Here is a 22,487-nt window from a genome sequence, read left to right as displayed (position 1 = left end):
TCACCAGCAGCCATTACAGTCTGTCTTTTAAGTTTGTCATTGCGTACGATGCCCTGTTTATTCAGGGGCTCTTGAAAACTTAAATAACTAACAAATAAAGAAAGATCAACTCCACAGTATGTCTGTGTACTGTACTGCAGCATCAGCCTAGAATAAGACTCAACTAGCTGAAGTGGGATTTGAACCCAGTGCCTTCTGACTTCAGGGCATGAGCTGACCCTGTGATCAACATCCGCTGGTCTGGGATCGAGAATTGCCGTGGTTGAGGGTGGAACTCAAGAGCCTAAGCAGGACATTGGAACCTAGACTCCCTGACAGCCTGAGACGAAAGTTGGGAAGTTGATGGAGTGGGGGGGGGGGGGTGAACCCATGAGAGGACCAAGGTGTGTGGGCGAAATGGTGGCAGATCAGGAGGGGGCAGGGGATGGGGGAGGGAAGGCTAGGAGGGTGGGAAAGGGAAAGAAAAGGGGGAGAGGGAGGGGGTGAGGGAGAAGTGGGGAGCAAGAGGCTTCCAAAGTCAACCTTTGGAGACCAGACCTGCTGTCACCAGCCGGAGGGTGATCCCAGCCTGATGTCTGTGGGTCTGAGAGTGGATAGAGCGAGAATCTGCCTCTGGAAACAAGACTCTGGTGCCGCCTATACTTAAAACCATGACTCTGTACCCAATCTGTGCTGCCCCTGTTCTGGGAGAGCTTGGTGGGACAAGAAACATTGAAGGAATTTGCTAAGTATATCAAAACCATATCTGAATAGCCTTTATACCCAGGTCCTCACTTTGTGCAAGTTTATTTTTTGTTTTAGAGTGACTTAATTGAAAGCAACAATGGAGACCTTAAACTAAAATGTTGCCCTCTGTGTCCAGCCCCTGCAGTGCCAGCCCCACCTGTCACAGAAGATCTCCAGTGAATCAGCAGACCCCACCCACTCCCTCAAATCCAATCCATACTGTACTCACCCTGTTGGTATTTGGTGGGACAGTGGAAAGGGAGCTTTATAAGATAAGACATCTTTATTAGTCACATGTACATCGAAACACACAGTGAAATGCATCTTTTGTGTAGAGTGTTCTGGGGGCAGCCCGCAAGTGTCACCACGCTTCCAGTGCCAACATAGCATGCCCACAACTTCCTAACCCATACGTCTTTGGAATGTGGGAGGAAACCGGAGCACCCGGAGGAAACCCACACAGACACGGGGAGAACGTACAAACTCCTGACAGCGGCGGGAATTGAACCTGGGTCGCTGGCGCTGTAATAGTGTTACACTAACCGCTACACTACCGTGCCTACCCCTCTCTGACTCAATTTTTCTTTCTTTAAACCATTTTTGAAATGGGTTTGAACATTTTATTACAGGTTGTTTTCACCTTTTATTTTTTTTTAAAAAGTCCTGTGATGTTTTCCTTGACCTCTTTGGACATGATTGGTGCCAACTGAGGTGGGAGTATTTGATGGAACAATGTAGAGGGAGCTTGACTCTGTATCTAACCTATGTTGTGTCTCCCAGAGGAAGTATGATGGGGCAGTATAAAAGGAGCCCTGCATCTAACCCGTTTTGTACCTACCCTGGGAGTATTTGATGGGAAAGGGTAGGGGGAACTTTGTATCTAAAACGCACTGAGTGTGTGAAGGGTGTAGTTTTGTTCTATATCCAACCCATGGTATACTTCCCCTGGGAGTGTGTGATGGGACCCCGTGCTTGATACAGGATATCTCTGGAATAAAATGGTAAAATCTCTCCTGCTATCCTTTAATTAGCAGAAAATTCAGAGACTGTGCCTTCAGAGCGGGGGTGTCATCGGCTTCTTGTGGAGCTTGCGGCCTGGGCTGGGGTGGAGCGGATAATTATAATACATTTAGCAGGCGGGCTGGGGATAGGGTACAGTTGCCATGTGTGTGGCTGTGAATTGTCTGCTCCTGAAATAGTTATGCAGAGTAAATGAAATGTGTCGGCGATTGGTGGAGCGGGGATGTGAGTGAAGGAGACAGGCTGGGGAGGGAGGGAGGGGAGATCCGCAGCGCAGACCCAGCTACTGCAACCGACCGCCCGGCAACCGACACCGAGTCCGCCCCGCTGTCCTTGACCAGTGAACGGTGAGTGGAGGGCTGCCGATGGAGGGAGGAAGCGGCTGGGGGGTGGCGGCTTTAGCAGTCTACCTGTGCTCGGCGGGGCGGCTGGCCCCGGGGTCGAACCTCTCCCTCCCCGGGATTGAGGGTGCTGCACAGCCGAGGCTGCGAGGGTAAGGTGGACGACTCCCTTCCCGCCTAGAGGGGCCCAGCTGACGCCCCTCTGAGTCCTAACCTGTCCACTAACCGCGCCTTCCCTCCCAGTCGAGAGAGCCCCATAGCACCAACACCCTCCCATGGGATTGTCCACACCATTGACCCAAAACCCCCACCCCACCAATGGATGATGCCTTCCCAACTAAGGGGGGGGGGAGTAGGGGGCTGTGGGAGAGGGGAGGCTCTGGGGGGGGGGGTTATAGAGAAGGGTGCGGAGATAGGGGAATGGGGTGGGTGACTGTGGTCAGGTGGGTGGGTGGCAGAGGAGTAGGCCAGATGGGTGTGGTTGATGATGGGGGAGAGTGTGGTCAATGGGTTGGGGTAGGAAGAGTTGGCCAGGAGGGTGGCGGCGGCGGCATTGGCAGTGGAGAGGAGGGGGCGGAGGTGACCCTGAGTGGCATTGGCAATGGGATGGGGGAAGGGTGGGTTGGTGGTGAGGTGGGGGAGGGGAGCTAGCTGGTGGGATTATACTGGGGGTAGACTCCAAGGTGGGGAAGGGATATCGGAGCCCTTATTCCCTGAGACCAACGCCTGGGATGGTTGCCTTGGACACATTAAGACACCAAAATTCAGTGTTGGATACATAATGTGGGGGCTGTTAAATCAGAAACGGCACTGATTGGTGACACCGAACACAAGATGTCTCTCATCATCCGCGGCCAGGAATGAGATTATTCTCCGTGCACTTGTTATATTTATTTATAGATCCAGCGAGCGAGTTATTTTAACCTCTCAATTCCTGATGCATTGGAAATTTCTGGAAACAGGTGGCTTTTCATCACTGAGGTCCCACCTGCCCCATCTGTCGATGGGGTCCAAGGGGGACCTATCCCACCGAGCAGAAGCATGGACAGCTCAATCCCAGTGTGGGGTAAGGAGCCCCCAGCAGGGTACCCAACTGACCTTAGCTGAGAGTGGACACCTGATCAAAGGCCGCGTCACTCTAGAGCGACACAGTACATGGGACTGTACAAACCATTCACCCAAAACCCAACCACCAGTGGATGACCCCTTTCCAAATAAGGGTAGGGGGGTCATGGGATGTGGGGGTGGGAGGCAGAGGCTTTAGTGGTTATAGAAAGGGGTGGGGATATGGTGGTTGGCAATAGTTGGTGATGAGGTTACCCCACCCAAGTTACAGTAAAGGGGCAGATCTCCCCTCGCCATGGAGGGTATTGTTGAATAATGTGAGCCTCCTCTGGATGTATCTGCATTCAACCACGAAGCACCCTCACAGCCCCAGCCTCACCCATAGTCGTAAGCACACATACCCCACAAAGGGTGGGGTAGGACTGGGGGCAGCAGTGAGTGATCAGGAGATAACCCCCCCCCCCCCCATAAACCTGAGGCTTGTGTTTGTATTTGGGAAAGAGGAGATTTTGAAATAATTTGCAAAGACCCCCACACTTTGTGGGTACCCCTAAGCTGATGAATGTATTCCCTTAATAAGGGGAGGGGGGTAACCAGCGTAACGGATGAGGTTAAGGTTTAGAAACAGAACCAGTATAATATCTGGCTGTGTGAAATGTTAGCGTTGAATAGGGAGGGAAGAGATCATTGAAGTGAACTGGGGTCAAAGGCTAGGGGGCAGAGGGTAGTCGGGTTAAGGGATTGGGGATTGAATAAAAGTGGGACAACTCTCTTATTAAATGAGACAGAAGATACTGGAAATGCTCAGCTGGTCAGGCAGCATCTTTGGAGAGAGAAACAGTTAACGTTTGAGGTTCAGGACTAGAAATGTTAGAAACTAAATGCATTTTAAATTCCAGGAGAAAGACAAAGTGAATGTCTGCCAGAGATCTGCTGAGCATTTCCAGAACTTCTTGATTTTATTTAATACAACATTGTCTTGCTTTTATTTCTGATTCCCAGCATTTTGCGTTTGGACAACTAATATCTGGGTTCCCAGAATTTAGTGAGAGAGGTCTTTATCCAGTTTGGATAATCTGACTGGGAATCCAATTCTTTACAGCCCTACCTGCCCTTCATTCCATTGACCTTCCTCTTGACCTTCCCACCCCTCCCTTCTGACCCAATGATCCAGACTTGCTGGTTAGTGAGTGATGGGAGAAGGTATTAAGTTCCCAGGAATCCCAGGGCTTGGTGGTGAAGTCCAGAGGAATAGGGGACCTCTGGACAGAGATATTCAGCCACAGAGGTAGCATCTAATCACAGCTCCCATTGCAGGTAGCTGGCAGGGAGGGTGGTGATCTTGGTCTGGTAGCTCTCCAGAAGGTGAAGAACAATGTGCTTAAGCTAAGTCATGACATGTTGACAATGGAAAGATCTCCTTCTCCCTTCATCTCCCAGCCCATCCATTCCTATCTCCTGCTCCGTGTTCCTCTCCATCTCTCTTCCCCCTTTACATTTCGCCAACTCTCTACAGACCTTCATTTCTCTCTCTTTTTTCCCCCCACCCCCTTTCTCTCCACCTCCTTCCATCTCTGCCTCCTACACCCTGTGCTGGCAGCTCCCTTTGTCGTGCTCTGGCTTGGCAGTGAGATTGGAATGAATGCTGAATAGCTGGTGGGAGGAACGAGACAGGGGCTTCTCTGTGATCACAGCTCATTGAATACAAGGGCTTCCTCCATGCTTAGGGTAACTGCTGCTGGCTATTAACTCCTTCACTGCTGAATTTGGTCCTTTACCCATTCAGTGGTTTGGTATGAGGGCTGATTGTAGGGTCTCACTGGTCCCATTGTCAACCATTTTCAGCCAATCCCAGACACGCAGAGGAAAGGTCTCTTTCCTCTTTTGACCTTTCGTACTCAAAGGCAGTCTGTTGAGCTGGAACATATCGCCTGACCTTTGGGTTTGATTTTGGGCCAAATCAAGGGTTAAAGGGGATGAAATGACGTGGTCTTTGGGAATGTTGTCCTTTCATCCCTGGGAGAAGTTAGAATAAGAATTGAGGGCAGAGCAAAGTATGTCTCTGACAACAATTAAAGGTGCAGTTACAGTTAAAGGCATGGGCACAGTTAAAGATATGTCCTTTCACCATGAGAGTCAGAGTGAATGTACAGGAGCAAGTGTCCACTGACTGAGAGTGAGTGATAAAGTCACATAGAATGGAAATGGGCCATTCGGCCCACCAAGTCTTGTGCTGACCATCAAGATTCATTTACACTAATCCCATTTTCTACTCTTCCCACATTCCCATCAGCTCCCTCCATATTCTACCGCTCACCTGCACGGCAGGGCCAATTTACAGCGGCCAATTAACCTACCAACCTGCACGTCTCTGGGACGAGGGAGGAAATAGGAGCACCCGGGGAAATCATGTAGTCAGAATCAAAATCAGGTTCATTATCACTGACTTGTATGACATGAAATGTGTTGTTATGCGGCAGCAGTACAGTGCGGAGTATAAAATACTATAAATTATAAAAATAAGCAAAGTGCAAAACAAAAGGAATAATGAGGCAGTGTTCATGGGTTCATGGACTGTTCAGAAGTCTGATGGCGGAGGGGAAGAAACTGTTCCCGAATTGTTGAGTGTAGGTCTTCAGGCTTCTGAACCTCTCCCTGATGGTAGTAACAAGAAGAGGGCATGTCCCGGATGATGAGGCTCAGGGATGGATGCTGCCTTCTTGAGGCACCGCCTCTTTAAGATGGTAGGGAGGATTGTGTCCATGACGAGCTGGCTGAGTCTACGACCCTCTGCAGCCTCTTGCAATTCTGTGCATTGGGGTCTCCATACCAGGCTGTGATGTAACCAGTCAGGATGATCTCCACCGTACATCTGTAGAAATTTGCAAGAGTCTTTGGTGTCATACCAAATCTCCTCAAACTCCAAACAAAGTAGAGCCACTGGCGTTCCTTCTTTGTGATTGTATCAATGTGTTGGGCCCAGGATAGATTCTCCAAGATGTTGATGCCCAGGAACTTGAAGCTGCTCACCCTTTCCACCGCTGACCCCTCAATGAGGACTGATGTGTGTTCTCCTGACTTCCCCTTCCTGGTCTACAATCAACTACTTGGTCTGGCTGACGTTGAGTGCGAGGTTGTTGTTGCAACACCACTCAACCAGTTGATCTATCTCACTCCTGTATGCCTCCTCATTGCCATCTTAGATTCTACCAACAACAGTGAGTCATGGGTGAATTTATAGATGATGTTTAAGCTGTGCCTAGCCACACCGTCATGAGTGTAGAGAGAGTAGAGCAGTGGGTTAAGCATACATCCTTGTGGTGCGCCTGTGTTGATTGTCACCAAGGAGGAGATGTTACTACTGATCCACACTGACACAGGGAGAATGTGCAAACTCCATAAAAACCACTGGATGTCAGGATTGAACCTGGAGCCTTGAGGCAGCAGCCCTACCTCCTGCTGAACTGCACTGGCCAATGTTTGTGTGGGAGGTGAGGGGTGGATAAGCATCTGCGAAGGACAGTGCCCTGCTGCAGGAGAACAAGTCTTTGGCTGTACTTGGTTCCAAGCCCTGGGATGAGAGGCAGTGAAGACTGTGATGGAACAACCGCTGCTCCTGACTCCACATCTGTGCTCACTGACTGAGAGTGATCCCTTGCTGCGGCCGTTCCAAGCTGACAGCTGGGTGTGAGGTGGCAAAGCACTCAAAGTAAACAGGGAGATAAAGGGGAGCTGGGATGGAGGCATCACGGAGCAGCATCCCAGCAACAACTGCAGGAACGTCTGTGGCGATGTTCGAGTGTAGGGGCAGGACTGAGGGAGCTCTGTGGGGCAGGACTGAGGGAGCTCTGTGGGGCTGGACTGAGGGAGCTCTGTGGTGCAGTGGGGCAGGACTGAGGGAGCTCTGTGGGGCAGGACTGAGGGAGCACTGTGGGGCAGGACTGAGGGAGCTCTGTGGTGCTGTGGGGCAGGACAGGGAGCTCTGTGGTGCTGTGGGGCAGGACAGGGAGCTCTGTGGTGCTGTGGGGCAGGACAGGGAGCTCTGTGGGGCAGGACTGAGGGAGCACTGTGGTGCTGTGGGGCAGGACTGAGGGAGCTCTGTGGGGAAGGACTTAGGGGGCTCTGTGGGACAGGACTGAGGGAGCACTGTGGTGCTGTGGGGCAGGACTGAGGGAGCTCCGTGGGGCAGGACTGAGGGAGCTCTATGGTGCTGTGGGGCAGGACTGAGGGAGCTCTGTGGGGCAGTGGGGCAGGACTGAGGGAGCTTGGTGATGAGGGGCAGGACTGAGGGAGCACTGTGGGGAAGTGGGGCAGGACTGAGGAGGCTCTGTGCTGCTGTGGGGCAGGACTGAGGAGGCTCTGTGCTGCTGTGGGGCAGGACTGGGGGAGCTCTGCGGTGCAGTGGGGCAGGACTGGGGGAGCTCTGCGGTGCTGCAGGGTAAGACTGAGGGGGCTCTGCGGGGCTGTGGGGCAGGACTGAGGGGACGCTGTGGGGCAGGACAGGGAGCTCTGCGGTGCTGTGGGGCAGGACAGGGAGCTCTGTGGGGAAGTGGGGCAGGACTGAGGGGGCTCTGTGGGGAAGTGGGGCAGGACTGAGGGGGCTCTGTGGGGAAGTGGGGCAGGACTGAGGGGGCTCTGTGGGGAAGTGGGGCAGGACTGAGGGGGCTCTGTGGGGAAGTGGGGCAGGACTGAGGGAGCTCTGTGGAGCAGGACTGAGGGAGCTCTATGGTGCTGCAGGGCAAGACTGAGGGGGCTCTGCGGGGCTGTGGGGCAGGACTGAGGGGACGCTGTGGGGCAGGACAGGGAGCTCTGCGGTGCTGTGGGGCAGGACAGGGAGCTCTGTGGGGAAGTGGGGCAGGACTGAGGGGGCTCTGGGGGGAAGTGGGGCAGGACTGTGGGGGCGCTGTGGGGCAGGACAGGGAGCTCTGCAGTGCTGCGGGGCAGGACTGAGGGGGCTCTGTGGGGAAGTGGGGCAGGAATGAGGGGGCTCTGGTGCTGTGGGGCAGGAATGAGGGGGCTCTGGTGCTGCGGGGCAGGACTGAGGGAGGTCTGCGGTGCAGCGGGGCAGGACTGAGGGGCAGCTCTCATTCCAGTGCATTGATTCGGATACATATCACACCCTGGAAATCAGGAATGAGATGGGAGGTAAAAGTCAGGATAATTACAATCTCCACGGAACTGGTACTGAGCGAAAGGTTGGAGCTGTCGGCTGACAAATCTCTGAGTCCTGATTGACTTGTTTAGTGATATAGTTGATGTGTTAGATAATAGTTGAAGTTTGGATCGTAAATTGTGACAGGTACATAAGAAATTTACGAAGGGAAATAGCCAAGTGGTTGAAGATCTGACAAGTGCAATGTAAGGAAATGTAAAATTGTCCATTTTGGTAAAATCTTTTTAAAACAGCATATTTTCTGACTGGTGGGATTGATTGGCTGCATGAGAGCAAGAACCTCGTCATTTGCCAAATGCGGGCATGCAGGTACAACATGTAATTAGGAAAACTCGCTCTTTATTGGGAGGGTAACAACAGAAAATTTGTGAGGTTCAGCTTCAGTAACATTGGGCACGGGTGGGGACACTTCTGGAGCACCGTGTACAGTCCGGTCTCCTGATCAGCAGACATTAATGAATTGGAACAGTTTGGAGAATGTTCACTGGTGTGCCTGGTGTGGGCGAGTTGTCTGGTGAGGAAAGTTCGGACAGATTAGTCTTGTTGCAAATGTTTCAGTCAACACCGCTCTACTCTTCTGGAGTTTAGCAGAGTGAGGGGCGTATTGATTGTAACACATCAGAGCCTGAGGGGTAACACACACAAAATGCTGGAGGAACTTAGCAGGTCGGGCAGCATCTGTGGCGGGAGCTGGACAGTCAGTTTCGTTGACAGTTCGTTTCCCTCCACAGCTGCTACCTGACCTGCTGAGTTCCTTCAGCGTTTTGTGTGTGTTGCTCCAGATTTCCAGCATCTGCAGAACCTCTTGTGTCTCAGAACCTGAGGGGTCACGCAGGATGGATGTGGGGAGGATGTTTCCTCTTGTGGGAGAATCCAGAACCAAGGAATCTCCCACCCTGGCCAGAGATGAAGCATGATTTTTATTTATTTCAGAGGACAGTGGAAGCAGAGACTTTGAATAGTTTTAAGACTGGGTTAGGTAGGATTCTTGATAAGCAAGGGGGTGAGAGGTTACCTGGAGTGGAATCAGATCGATGATAGTCCTATGAAATGGTGGGTCATGCTTGAGGGGCCAAGTGGCCTTCTGCTCCATGATCTAAGGAACATGGAGCTGCTCTTTCTGCCAGATCCCTTCTGGTGTTTCTGACTACTTGAGTGAAACCTGCTGTAACCATGAGGGGTTTTGGAGGAGGGGAAGCGATCCCGAGTTGGGCTGCCTTACCCAAGGTTTGTTTAAGATATCTTTATTAGTCACATGTACATTGAAACACACTGTGAAATGTATCTTTCGTGCAGAGTGTTCTGGCGGCAGCCCGCAAGTGTCACCACACTTCCGGCGCCAACATAGCATGCCCACAACTTCCTAACCCGTACGTCTTTGGAATGTGGGAGGAAACCAGAGCACCCGGAGGAAACCCACGCAGACACGGGGAGAGCGTACAAACTCCTTACAGCGGCCGGAATTGAACCCGGGTCGCTGGCAATGTAATAGCGTTATGCTAACCGCTACACTACCGTGCCTGCCCACCATTATCTGCAGAATGCCCCAAGGGACATCAATGTGCAGATGAATTTCTTGGCCTGTATTTTTGAGTAACGTTTCCACTAATTTAGGAACTGAGTCTTTATAGAATCCTACAGCACAGACACAGGGCCTTCAACTCACTAACTCCACACCGACCATCCAAAAGCGTCAATGCTAATCCCATTTTATTCTCCCCTCGTTCCCATCAACTCCCCCCAGATTCTACCACTCATTTGAACACTAGGGGCAATTTACAGCAACTAACTAATCTACCAATCTGCACGTCTTTGGGGTGTGGGAGGGAATCGGAGCTCCCGGAGGAAACCCACGCGGTCACGGGGAGAACACAGACAGCGCTGAAGGTCAGGATTGAACTCAGGTCTCTGGGGCTGTGAGACTGCGGCTCTACCCACTGCGCCACCCTTTAATTATCCCTGCAGGATGATCTGACACGCCCTTCTCAGTGGTGCCAAACCTTGTTGGGGAGGAAGGAGGAGTGAACCATTCCCAGAAATCTGCTGGACTTTGGAGTGGTCCCCAACTGACGCCGAGACCTTTGCCTCTGTTTTTAGGCTAACGGCAGCGATGTCTGAGGTGTCCGACAGGCCCCGAAGCGAAATCAGCCAGGGCTCCAGTATTGGCACCATCTCCTCCCTCACCACCCCTCTGGGGTCAAAGGTTAGTGAGCAATGGCCCAGACCCCTGCCCCTCTTCCCCTCCCCAAATATTCCCCACCCTACCTTCACTCTTCCCTGTTGGACTGATCCCCCCCTTCAGATGTCCAAGGAACAGGACAAGGTGACTTTGCTCCTCAGGACTGATCGGTTCCAGCTTCACTTACAACGTGAACGCCTGATCCTCTTCCAACATCCCACTGGCTTTGGTGTCGAAGGTTCCAAGTGACTGATTTTTGAGGAGAGTTCCGAATTTGAACCTCCCCCTGTCCAACTTTGTCACAGAGTCATTGAGTCACACAACACGGAAACAGGACCTTCAGCCCAACTGTTCCATGCTAACCAAGATTCCCATCCAAACTAGTCCCATTTGGCCCTTGTCCCTCTAAACCTTTCCTATCCGTGTACCTGTCCAAGTGCCTTTTAAATGTTGTTAATGTACCTGCCTCAACTACATCCACTGGCAGCTCGTTCTTTATACGGACCACCCTCTGGGTGAAAAAGTTGCCCCTCAGGTTCATATTAAATCTCTCCCCTCTTCACCTTAAACCTCTGCCCTCTAGTTCTTGATTCCCCAACCCTGGGAAAAAGACTGTGCATTCATCCTATCAATGTACCTCATAATTTTATACACCTCTATAAGATCACCCCCCAGTCTCCTACACTCCAATGAGAAAAGTCCCAAAAAGAAAAGTCCTAAAAGAGAAAAGTCCCAACCTGCTCAACCTCTCCCCACAACCCAGTCCCTCGAGTCCCGGCAACATCCTTGTAAATCTCCTCTGCACTCTTTCCAGCTTAATGGCATCTTTCCTATATCAGGGGGACCAAAAGTGAACACAATACTCCAAATGCGGCTTCACCAACGTGTGGAGACTCACCACGGGGTGTCTGCCTCCGATTTTAAGGATCTGGACGTACCCCATTTGTAGAATCAGTTTCCCTTTATCAACCCAAATGTATCCCCCAAACTCTAACACCTTAGCTCAACCTCCTGCATCTAATCCTGGACGGTTAACCCTTTCAACTCCAGCTTCATTCTGGTGAGTTTGTTCTGCCCACCTTCTCACTACCCCCTTTAAGGGGCCAGTTCCTCCAGGAGTCCAACCAGGGCTCTACTCCACATTGGCATCACTTCGCCCCAGCTCCTCGGAGATAAAGGCCCACATCCTATTATCCGTGTGCTCCCGCTGTGTCCACACCCCTAATTCCCTCTGCTCCTCCACAGTTCCCAGATTTTCAAACCTCCTTGGTTCCAGAGAGGACAAGCTCCCTTTTCCCCAGAAATACCTCCGTCTGCCAGTGAATCCCATTCATGGAGTCAAACAGCCCTTCGGCCCACTGAGTCTGTGCTGACCACCGACCACCCATTTGCACTCACCCTACATTATTCCCATCTCCCCACATTCCCATCAACTCCCTCCAGATTCTAATTTACAACCAACCCGCACATCTTTGGGATGCGGGAAGAAACTGCAACACCCGGAGGAAACCCACGCAGTCACGGGGAGAACATGCAAACTCCACACGGACAGCGCCGGAGGTCAGGATCGAACCTGGGTCTCTGGCACCGTGAGGCAGCGACTCTACCAGCTATGCCACTGTGCTGCCATTCCTTCTGAGGATCTTAGAACGTCTGCTCAGATTGCTGAGGTGACTGACTGCGCCTGTTCCTCCACCTCTGGGGCTGTGGCACAGATCCCAGAGAGACGTAACCTGCATGGTTCTGTTACTGGGAGCACCGAGCAGCCAGTAATGGCTCCTTAGCCCCACGGGCGTGGCTGTGAGTCAGGGAGGGCGGTGGGTGTGGTCTACGGGCCTATTGGACAATGAAGACCCTCTTTAAGTGGGGCTCTGTCAGTCACCCTGAAGCCTTGTTGTGTCTGTTCAGCCAATCCGACCAATGAAGAAAGTGCATACTTTCGGCAAGAGGGAGCAGGCGATTAAACGGGACCCCAACTCTGTGACTGTGATCCGAGGCTGGCTCAACAAACAGGTAAAGGGCAAGGGGAGAGAGGGGCGCGGTTGGAGGAGGGGAGACAGGGAGGAAAAGGGGTGGTGGGTAGAGCTGTGCAGGAGGATTGGGGGGGCTGAGGGAGGGAGCAGGAGTGGCGGTGAGAGTGGAACGAAGGGGAGGGGAGTGGTAGGAGAGGGGAGTGTAGACCAGGGGCAGAGTGAGGTTCAAGCAGAATGGAGGAGGGCAGAGATCTAGAGCTGACTGCTCCACCTCCAGGGTGGAAACCCAGCCTCCTCCTCGCATAACCCAAGTCCGACAGAAATGGATCCAGACCCCTGGCACAGTTGGTGGTCAATGGACGTCTTCATGGTCATTTCAAATATGGAGCATGAGCTCCCTCTTGTGGATACAACTTTCAGATGCAGCCTTGAGCTCGGAGATTCGGGGGTCAGGAATGAATTGTAGACCACTGCCCTCAAATTCCCAGGGAACAACAGGTACCGTACCCCAGGGAGACTCCGTACCCCAGGGAGAGTCAGCAACCTCAGGGACTCCGCCGCAAGGAAAGTTGGCACCTCAGGGACCGTACCCCGGGGAGAGTGGGTACCTCAGGGACTGTGGGGAAAGTCGGTGCCTTGGGGACTATACCCCAGGGTGAGTCGGTACCTCAGGGACTGTACCCCAGGGAGTCAGTACCAGTCATCGTGCTGACGTGATCGGAGAGTGTTTGTCCATTTGCTGAGGGACGTGACCTCTCCTGCACCTCCTCCTGAGTCCGGTTGTCTCTCTCAACATTCCAGGACAGTTCTGGGCTGAAGCTGTGGAAGAGAAGGTGGTTCGTCTTGTCTGATTTCTGCCTCTTCTACTATCGAGGTAACGGAACCTGAAAACCACTCCCCACCCTCCTCTTCCTCAGACCGTCCCTCGAGGTCGAGGATGACCCACTTCCCCTCCAGTCCTGCGGGGGGAGGCTGCCTCTGCGAATTCCTTTAACGTGAGGTGGCTGTTTTACTCCTGGTCTCACACGGCGCTGGTTCAACAGCAAGAAGGTGCAAGACCACAGGAGACCAGGTCCTGCAGCACCACGCTCCCCGTACACACACACACACACACCGTACACACACACACCGTACACACACACACACACACACACCGTACACACACACACACCGTACACACACACACACACAGCGTATGCCGTACGCACACCTGTCTACAGAGGTCACACAGGCAGGCACACAGTATATATACAGGCAACCCCCGCATTACAGCAGTTCAGGTTACGGAAATTCGCCCTTCCAGAATTCACAAATCACTACCGGAAAATCTGGGACACGGAACTAAAATTTGATCTTATAAAATTTGTATGAAAAAATTAAACAATTTTTTTCCCCAACTCCCATTTCTTGACGCGCCTGCAGTTGATGCGGTTTTGCGTTAGGGAAAATGGCGATACGGACGGTTTTCTAAGAACGCAACACCCTGTAATGCGGGGGTGGCCTGTACAATGCACACAGTATGCAGGCAGAGACACACACAGAGCACATGCACCCTCCTATCCATTACCCCACCAGCCTAACCCCTCACCTTCTCTCAGTCCGCACTCACTCAGCCCCTCTTTGCCGCTCTTCATCGTTCCTTTCCCTCTCCCCACCCCCTGTCTCCCATCGCTCCTTCCCACCCCAACCCGAGGCTGCTGCTTGCTCACTGTCCTGGGTCACTCCCCGCTCGCCCTCCCCTCCCTGACCAGCAGTGCTCAGCCCAAGACCCCGGCTTATCCCAGACTCACCCCGGACCCTTCCCCAGTAACATTCAGCGGGAAGTGCCCACCCACTGCTGCCCATGATCAGCCGGTGCTCCCAGGCTGGTCAGTGGGTCCTGGGTGCCACAGTGGCGCAACGGGTAGAGCTGCAGCCTCACGGCACTGGAGACCTGGGTTCGATCCTGACCTCCGGTCCTGTGTGTGTGCGTGTGCGTGTGTGTGTGTGGAGTTTGCACATTCCCCCCGTGATGTGTGGGTTTCCTCCTGCATCCCAACGATGTAAGTTGCCCCTGGTGTGTGGGTGAGGGGTAGAGTCTGGTGGGGGGGGGGGGGGGTTAATGGGAATGTGGGGAGAATAAAATGGGTCGGGTAGGATCCGTGAACTGGGTTGTTGATGGTCTTCACAGACCTATGGGCTGAAGGGCCTGTATCTCTCTGACTCTGGATGCATTCTGTGGGAGTCACTGCCTGTTGTACCGTCTCCAGGCTTCCGTTGCCCATCCCTTGTAGTCACAACTCAATCCCATTCCCCCCCCCCCCCCCCCCCCACACACCACACACACACACACACACACACACACACACACCCCCCCCCCCCCCCCCCCCCCCCCCACACACACACACACACACACACACACACAGACTGAAGCCCTGGAACAGCCCTGGGCATCCGACCCTGCTACAGCCCCAGAGGATATTTCCAAATGTTTTTCAGTCAACTGGTTGTTGTAGGAAATTCAGCAAGCTCCCACAGTCTGATGCTGATTCCCTGGTCCTTGTACTCCACAGATAGCCGGGAGGAACGAATCCTGGGAAGTATTCCGATGCCGAGTTACACCATCTCTGCTATTGATCCACAAGACCGGAAGTCCCGGAAATTTGCTTTTAAGGTTCAATCCTGTCGGGAATTTGGTTTGTGTTTGGAAACGTGGGAAGAAAATGTGACTGGCGTGGGGTGGTTGGGCTGGTTTCAAACAGTGATAACGGATTGACCACGTCTCCACCCGCCTCACCCATCACACTCCAGGGACTACTTGTCTACAATGACCAGGGCCAACCTGAAACAATCCTCTCCATTTCAAGGATATGGGGAGAGGAGGGTGGTCCAGCCCTTACACTCCTGACCCTCCCCATCACCCCCACCCCCAGCAGTCCTCCAACCATCGCGGAGACACCCATCCTGAGTCCAGATCTCCCTGCCTTATCCACAGTGCGTGGGATGAGTCCTTGCTATCTAAGCTCCTCTGGTATTTCTGTTACCCTCATTTTACAGATTCCTGATGGATCAAACCCCATCCGGTTCATTCCCATTGTACAGAATCCCTTCTGGATTGAACCTTGTTCCATTCACACAGTTCCATGGAATTCCTCTGGATAAAACCCCATCCCATTCCCTCCCCTTGTTCAAAATCTAAATAGTCATTCCCAATTTACAAAATCCCTCTGGATAAACCCCATCCCTTTCATTCCTTGTGTACAGAAACCCTGTTCCGTTCATCCCCATTCCATCGAATTCGTCTGAATAAACCCCCATACCATTCACTCCCAGTGTACGGAATTCCCGTTCCATTTACTCCCATTCTGTAGAATCCCTCTGGACCAACCTCTTGTTCTCTGAGCTTTTTTTTGGATCTCCCGTGGGAGAGGAGTGGACAAGATGACTCCTAGGGAGAGCGGTCGGTGTTGGGATTAGAGCACAGTGCCGGACAGATCCCACGACTGGGAATTTTTTAGCCGAGGTTTCCACCCGGTGGGTGGAGAAGGTGCGGAGAGCTGATCCTGACCAGTTACCCTCCAGGGCTGAGTGAGGGTCAGCCGGAAGTGGTGACATGACGCAGGGTCACGGCAGAGGCAGCAGGTGCGAGAGAGGTTTGATTCTTGTGACGTCTTCCTGCCCCCAGGCTGAGCAACCCGGGAATGAGGAAGTACTGGCTTCAGTGCCGACACTCAGGAGGACATGAACGGTTGGATCAGGGCCATGAGCCAATCAGCACGAGCGGAGTCTGAACTCACCAAGTAAGAAGGACACAGTGAATTACTGTCAGCCTCGGGCGGGTCCCCCTTGCTGCAGTCAGACACAATGCCAAAGGACCAAACCCCATTCTGTTCATTCCCATTGTACAGAATCCCTCTGGATCAAACCCCATCCCATTCACTCCCACTATACAGAATCCCTGTTCCAGTTACTCCTTTACTGTAGAACTTGTCTGGACCACACCCTTTCACAGTTGGACCCATTGTACACAAGAAACAAGGGCAGGAGTAGGCCACTTGGCCCATCGAGCCTGCTCCACCATTCGTAAGATCAACGCTCTTACCTCAAGCACCCTCACCCATATCACTTGATTCTTCAATATCTGGAGCTCCATTGATTTCTGCTTTGAACGTATCAGTGATGTGTCTCCACAGCCCCTATGAGTAGATAATTCCAAGATTCACCACCCTCTGACTGAAGAGATCTCCTCTCATTTCAGTCTTAAATGCCCCTAATTCTAGACTCCTTATCCACAGGAAACATCCTCCCTACATCTATCAGTAAAGTCCTCCAAGACTGGTGCACATTTCAATGTGATCACCTCTCATTCTTCCTAAATCCTGAGGAGAATAGAGACTTGCATTCATCAGCCTCTCCTCTTATGACAGATTTCTATCCCAGGAATCAATCCAGTAAATCTTTGCTGCATTCCCTCTATACAAGAGTATAGTCTTTTTTTTCAGGAAGGAAAAAAGAATAGTACTCAGCGTGGTCTCACCAAAGCCCTACATAATTAGTAAGAGACCTTGGCTCTTGTACTCAAATCCTCTAACAATATATGCCACGTACCATTTGTCGTTACCCAATGCACCTGCACATCAGTTTTCAGTGATTTATATACGTGTGGGTGGTGCAGTGGGTACAGCCACTGCCTCACAGCTCCAGAGACCCAGGTTCGATCCTGACCTTAGGCACTCTCTGTGTGGAGTTTGCACGTTCTCCCTGTGGGTTTCCTCCGGGTGCTCCGGTTTCCTCCCACATCCCAAAGACTTGCGGGTTGGTAGGCTAACTGGCTGCTGTAAAGTGCCCCCCCAGTGTGTAGGTGAGTGGTAGAATCTGGGGGGAGTTGACGGGAAAGTGGAGATAATTAAATGGGATTAGTGTAAGTGGATGGTTGATGGTGTGTGTAGACTTTAACTCAGTGGGCTGAAGGGTCAGTTTCTGTGTGTGCACGATTCTGTGACACCAGGTCCTTTAGATCGTCAAGACTTCCTATTTAAAAATGAGCTTAGAAACCCACTGGGGTAAAAGTGAAAGGCTCCCAACTAGTCAGAGATAGATTTCCACATCTGAGGGTTGTGGATGAGAACCTTGGGATCTGGTGATAAAAAGTTGAGGGTTGAAAATGAATGCCAAGTCGAAGGTGCAAGGTTTGGGTGTTGGCTGAAAGCTTCTCACTTGTTCAAGGCTTTCAGGATCAGAATCCGGTTTATTGTCACTGACTTGTAGGTTGTGAGATTTGTTTTGCAGCAGCAGTACAATGCAAAGATACAAAATTACCATCAATCATAAAAAAAATAATGTGATAAAAGGAATAAACGAGGTAGTATTCATGGACCGTTCAGAAATCTGATGGCGGAGGGGAAAAGCTTCTCCTGAATCATTGAGTGTGGGACTTCAGGCTCCTGTACCTCCTCCCTGATGGTAGTAACGAGAAGAGGGCATGTCCCAGATGGTGAGGGTCCTTCATGATGGAACGGTGCCTTCTTGAGCCACTGCCTTTTGAAGTTTGTCTGATTTATTCCTCAGTATTTACCGTGTTAAACACATTCTTTGGGAGCAGTGGCGGGCTGTTGCAGTCATTTGGCATCTTTGTTGCACTGATGTTGCGGTGAGTTTATTTACACCTCTGTTGTTTGGAATCTCCTTGCAGCATCTGTTTGACCAAATCCTCAAAGCCTGTCCCCAGGGCGCCGTATTCCAGCTACAAGATCTGACTGAACCAGCCTGCACTCCTGCACACCAGCTGCCCAAAGTACTGAGTCGCTGGAAATTGCGAACCTCTCCCAGCTGGACCGGCACCAAGATCCCTTGGATCAAGGTGCAGGAAAAGAAACTGGAACCAGGCCGACGGGAGCCCCTGCTTCCTGCCGATTGTCACCAACTAGCCCCATCTTTAACCGTTTCCCTGGATCGGTTGACCCCTGCCCCTCGAAACGGCACCGTCCCTCCTCCCACTCCCACCAGTACATTCCAGAGCATGGTCTTTGGATTTGAGGGGAACTCCAAGCCTGAGGTCGGCACTGTGGAGTGGGCAGAGAAAGGCCTCGCTGTCTCACGTCGAACAGTGGGGTTCAATCCCAGAAAGAGGAACTGCCGGAGGGAGAGGAGGGCGAGTAAGTAGACGATAAAACTCATTGAATCCCAATCAATACAAGGTCTGAACGCTCAGGATTTGTCCCTGGCTTGCCTGGGGCTGGTCTCAGTCAGTAGATGCCAAGGTTGACTGCTCCCAGGATAGAGCGAGTCCCAGTTGGATATGGAGTTATTGGGTCAACACATTAAGATGTGTGGAGATAGAATATGGAACAGTACAGCACAGGAGCAGGCCCTTCGGCCCACAATGTCTGTGACGAACAATACGATACAAAACCTTTATTAGTCACATGTACATTGAAACACACGGTGAAATGCATCTTTTGCGTAGAGTGTTCTGGGGAGAGCCCCCAAGTGTTGCCACACTTCCGGCGCCAACATAGCACGCCCACAATTTCCTTTCGGAATGTGGGAGGAAACCGGAGCACTCAGAGGAAACCCACAATTGAACCCGGGTCACTGGCGCTGTAATAGCGTTACACTAACTGCTACACTACAGTGCCAGAACTAAGAACCCTTTAGCTCAAAGACAACAGCTGAATTAATCAGGGGCTTTGGCATTCTCAATTAATTAGCCTTAATCAGATTTCTTAGCATTAGCAGAGTGAGAGATGCACAGTCAATAGGAGTTTTATAAGGATTGCCTCCCTCATTACCAAATAAACCAGTATAATACCACATTAAACTAAATCTCTTCTGCCTGCACATGGCCCATATCCATCCATTCCCTGGACATTCATGTGACTGTCTAACAGCCTCCTAAATACCACTATTGTATCTGTTCCCACCACTGCCCCTGGCAGCCTGTTCCAGGCACCCACCACACTCTGTATACAAAAACTTGCCCTGCACATCTCCTTTAAACTTTCCCTCTCTCACCTTAAATGCATGGCCTCTGGTATTTGACATTTCTACCCTGGGAAAAAGATTCTGTCCGTCCACCCTATCTGTGCCTCTCATAATTTTATAAACTTCTATCAGGTCTCCCCTCAGCCTCTGACACTCCTGAAAAAACAATCCAAGTTTGTCCAACCTCTCATTATGGCTCATACCCTCTATTCCAGGCAGCAGAGATGGGCAGGATGAAGATATTGGGAGTATAAGGGGGAAAATTCAAACCAGTTCAGTAATATCCTGATGGCGAGATTGGAGATTGCAGTTGACTCGGGGGGTCCCTGGTCACCTGAGCTGCAGGACTCAGTGAGTCGACAGCTCTCCTGATGCGGAGGGTGATGGCTGGAATATGAGAAGTAGAGGCATGGTCTTCTGCCCACCCCCGCCCCACAGACCCTCCTCTGTCAGGTCATTGGCTGTATCCATCTCGGCCTCAGCTCCACTTTCCCGTCCATTTCTCACAACTCCTACTTGTTCTACACGTCCAAAATCCGCCTGTCCCAGCCATGGACGTTCTCAGTGACCTGGTCTCCACAGCTCTCTGGGGTAGAGACTCCACAGGGTCACTGTTACTCATACCCTCTGTTGTTTCAGTGTGTGGTCTCGATGCCCAGTCCAGCTGTAGCAAGACTTCCCTCCCTTTATACTCCCTCCCCTTTACTATAAAGGCCAACATTCAATTTGCCTTCCCAACAACTTGCTCTGCCTGTCTACTAACTCTGTGTTTCATGTACAAGGACGTTTTGCAGCTGTTCTCCAATACATTGTGTTTGTAGTCTTCCTGTCAATGTGGATAACCTCACAGTTACATAGAACAGCACAGGAACAGGCCCTTTGGCCCACAATGTTGTGCCAAAATGACACCTAATCCCTCTGCCTGCAAGTGGTCCATATCCTTCCATTCCCTGCACATTCACGTGCCTATATAAGAGCCTCTCAAATGCCTCTGTCTTATCTGCCTCCACCACCACCCCTGGCAGCGCATTCCAGGAACCCACCACTCTCTGTGTATAAAAAAAAACTTGCCCCGCACATCTCCTTCGAACTTATCCCTTCTCACTTTAAATGGACGTCCTCTGGTATGAGACATCTCGGCCCTGGGAGAAAGATACCGGTTGTACTCTTATCTGTGCCTTTCATAATCTTATCAACTTCTGTCAGGTCTCCCCTCTGCCGCTCCAGAGAAAACAACCTAAGTTTGTCCAAATCTCCTTATAACACATGCCCTCTAATCCAGGCAGCATCCTGGTGAACCTCCTCTGCCCCCTCTTCAAAGCCTCCACATCCTTCCTATAACAGGGCAACCAGAATGAATGCAACACTACAGGTGCAGCCTAACCAGAGCTTTATAAAGCTGCAGCATAACGTCCTGACTCTTGAACTCAGTGCCTCGACTAGTAAAGGCAAGAATGCCATATGCCTTCATTACCACTCTATTGACTTGTGTGGCCACTTTCAGGGACACGTTATACTTCACCTGCCAAGTTTTTGCCTGCTCACTTCAGCTGAAAATACCCTTTCCCACCCCTTGTGTCCCACCTGTTGTAACGACAGCAGACTTGGCTACAAACCTCTGCATGTACATTGAGGAAGCCACGAGTTAAAGGCTCAAGCTGCAGTGGGCAGTCTAAAGCAGATGGTAGTGAGGGCTGTCCTTGCGAGGTTTCGTTTCCAGCTCATGGCATCGCCAGAGGGGACAGAACCCATAGAATTATAGAGGCCTCCTCTACATTGGCGAGACCAAACGCAGACTGGGTGACTGTTTCACGGAACACCTGCGCTCCGTCCGTAACCGCGATCTACGTCTCCCCGTCGCCGGTCACTTCAGCTCCCCCTCCCACACTATAACTGATATGTCAGTCCTCGGCCTCCTCCACCGCCAGTAGAATTCCAAGTGCAGACTGGAGGAACAGCACCTCATTTTCCATCTTGGAACTTTGCAGGCTAACGGCATGAACATTGAATTCTCCCACTTTAGGTAGTCCCCACCCCTCCCCACCACCCCCACCCCACCATGCTTCTTCTCTTCTTCCCTTTCCTAGCCCTTTTTTCCTTTCTCTCCTTACCTGTGACCCATCCTCTGGTGGATCTGCTCTCCCCTCCTCCCCTGCACCTGCCTGTCACTATCTCTTACCTGCCTATCGCCTATCGCCACCCCGTGCCCATCCCGCCTCCCCTCTTTTGTCCACCTATCACTGCTCTACTTTTCCCTCCTATATATTGGGCTTCCCCTTTTCCTATGTCCAGTCCTGAAGAAGGGTCCTGACCCGGAACATTGACCGCCTGCTTTTCTCCACAGAGGCTGCCTGGCCTGCTGAGTTCCTCCAACATCATCGTGTTTTTCATCTAGATTCCAGCATCTGCAGTCCTTTGTTTCTCTAGAATAGTAGAGTATAACGTAGCACGGAAACAGGCCCTTCGGCCACCCAAGTCTCTGCTGACCACCAACACCCATCAACCCTAATCCCATTCTTTTATTCTCCCCACATTCATCAACTGCCACCCAGATTCTACACACAAGGGTCTTTACAGCGGCCAATTAACTACCAACCCGCACGTCTTTGGGATGTGGAAGGAAACCGCGGAGCACCTGGGGAAACCCATGCCGTCACAGGGAGAATGTGCAAACTCCACACAGACTGGAGGTCAGGATCGAACCCGGGTCTCTTGGCGCTGTGAGGCAGCGGCTCTACCTGCCGCGCCACCGTTGCTGCCCTGACCAAGACCGAGATACGTGACATCACAGGAGAGTAATGCATGGTGCTCCTGTACCTTGTTTATAAATGCCACACAACTTGTGTCACCGCCCCCTGTAAACAGTGTTGATTGGTTACTTGGTGCATTGAGCTGTGTTGACCATGGGTAAATCATTAAAGCAGCTCGGTGTGGGAGAGCTGAGAGAGCGGAAACGAGGTCGCCATTAACCCGGAGAAACTGCTGAGCGATCAGCGACCACAGTACCATTAATGCTGGTGTCAGGCTGTGTGTTGACAGGGCAGGGA

At 51.8% G+C, this 22,487-nt stretch overlaps 1 protein-coding gene across 1 annotated transcript; it reads left to right on the top strand.

Annotated features, from left to right (window-relative positions):
- Positions 1 to 1,938: 1,938 nt before the first annotated feature.
- On the top strand, positions 1,939 to 15,232 carry LOC127585422 (pleckstrin homology domain-containing family A member 7-like). The gene is made up of 5 exons (XM_052042847.1): positions 1,939 to 2,093; positions 10,423 to 10,528; positions 12,413 to 12,517; positions 13,279 to 13,351; positions 15,030 to 15,232. Exons 1-5 carry the CDS (start codon positions 1,939 to 1,941, stop codon positions 15,230 to 15,232), a joined length of 642 nt encoding a protein of 213 aa, XP_051898807.1.
- Positions 15,233 to 22,487: the final 7,255 nt, after the last annotated feature.

This window comes from Pristis pectinata, chromosome 33 (assembly GCF_009764475.1).
Source record: "Pristis pectinata isolate sPriPec2 chromosome 33, sPriPec2.1.pri, whole genome shotgun sequence".
Lineage (NCBI taxonomy): Eukaryota > Metazoa > Chordata > Chondrichthyes > Rhinopristiformes > Pristidae > Pristis > Pristis pectinata.
Note: the sequence above shows the minus strand (reverse complement) of the source record. Positions and strands in the feature narration are given on the sequence as shown.

Coding starts and splice junctions, on each gene's coding strand:
- LOC127585422 (XM_052042847.1), top strand. CDS start 1,939: ATGAAATGTGTCGGCGATTGGTGGAGCGGGGATGTGAGTGAAGGAGAC. Junction 12,518..13,278: donor GAGGCTGGCTCAACAAACAG/GTAAAGGGCAAG, acceptor TCAACATTCCAG/GACAGTTCTGGGCTGAAGCT. Junction 13,352..15,029: donor CTGCCTCTTCTACTATCGAG/GTAACGGAACCT, acceptor TGTACTCCACAG/ATAGCCGGGAGGAACGAATC.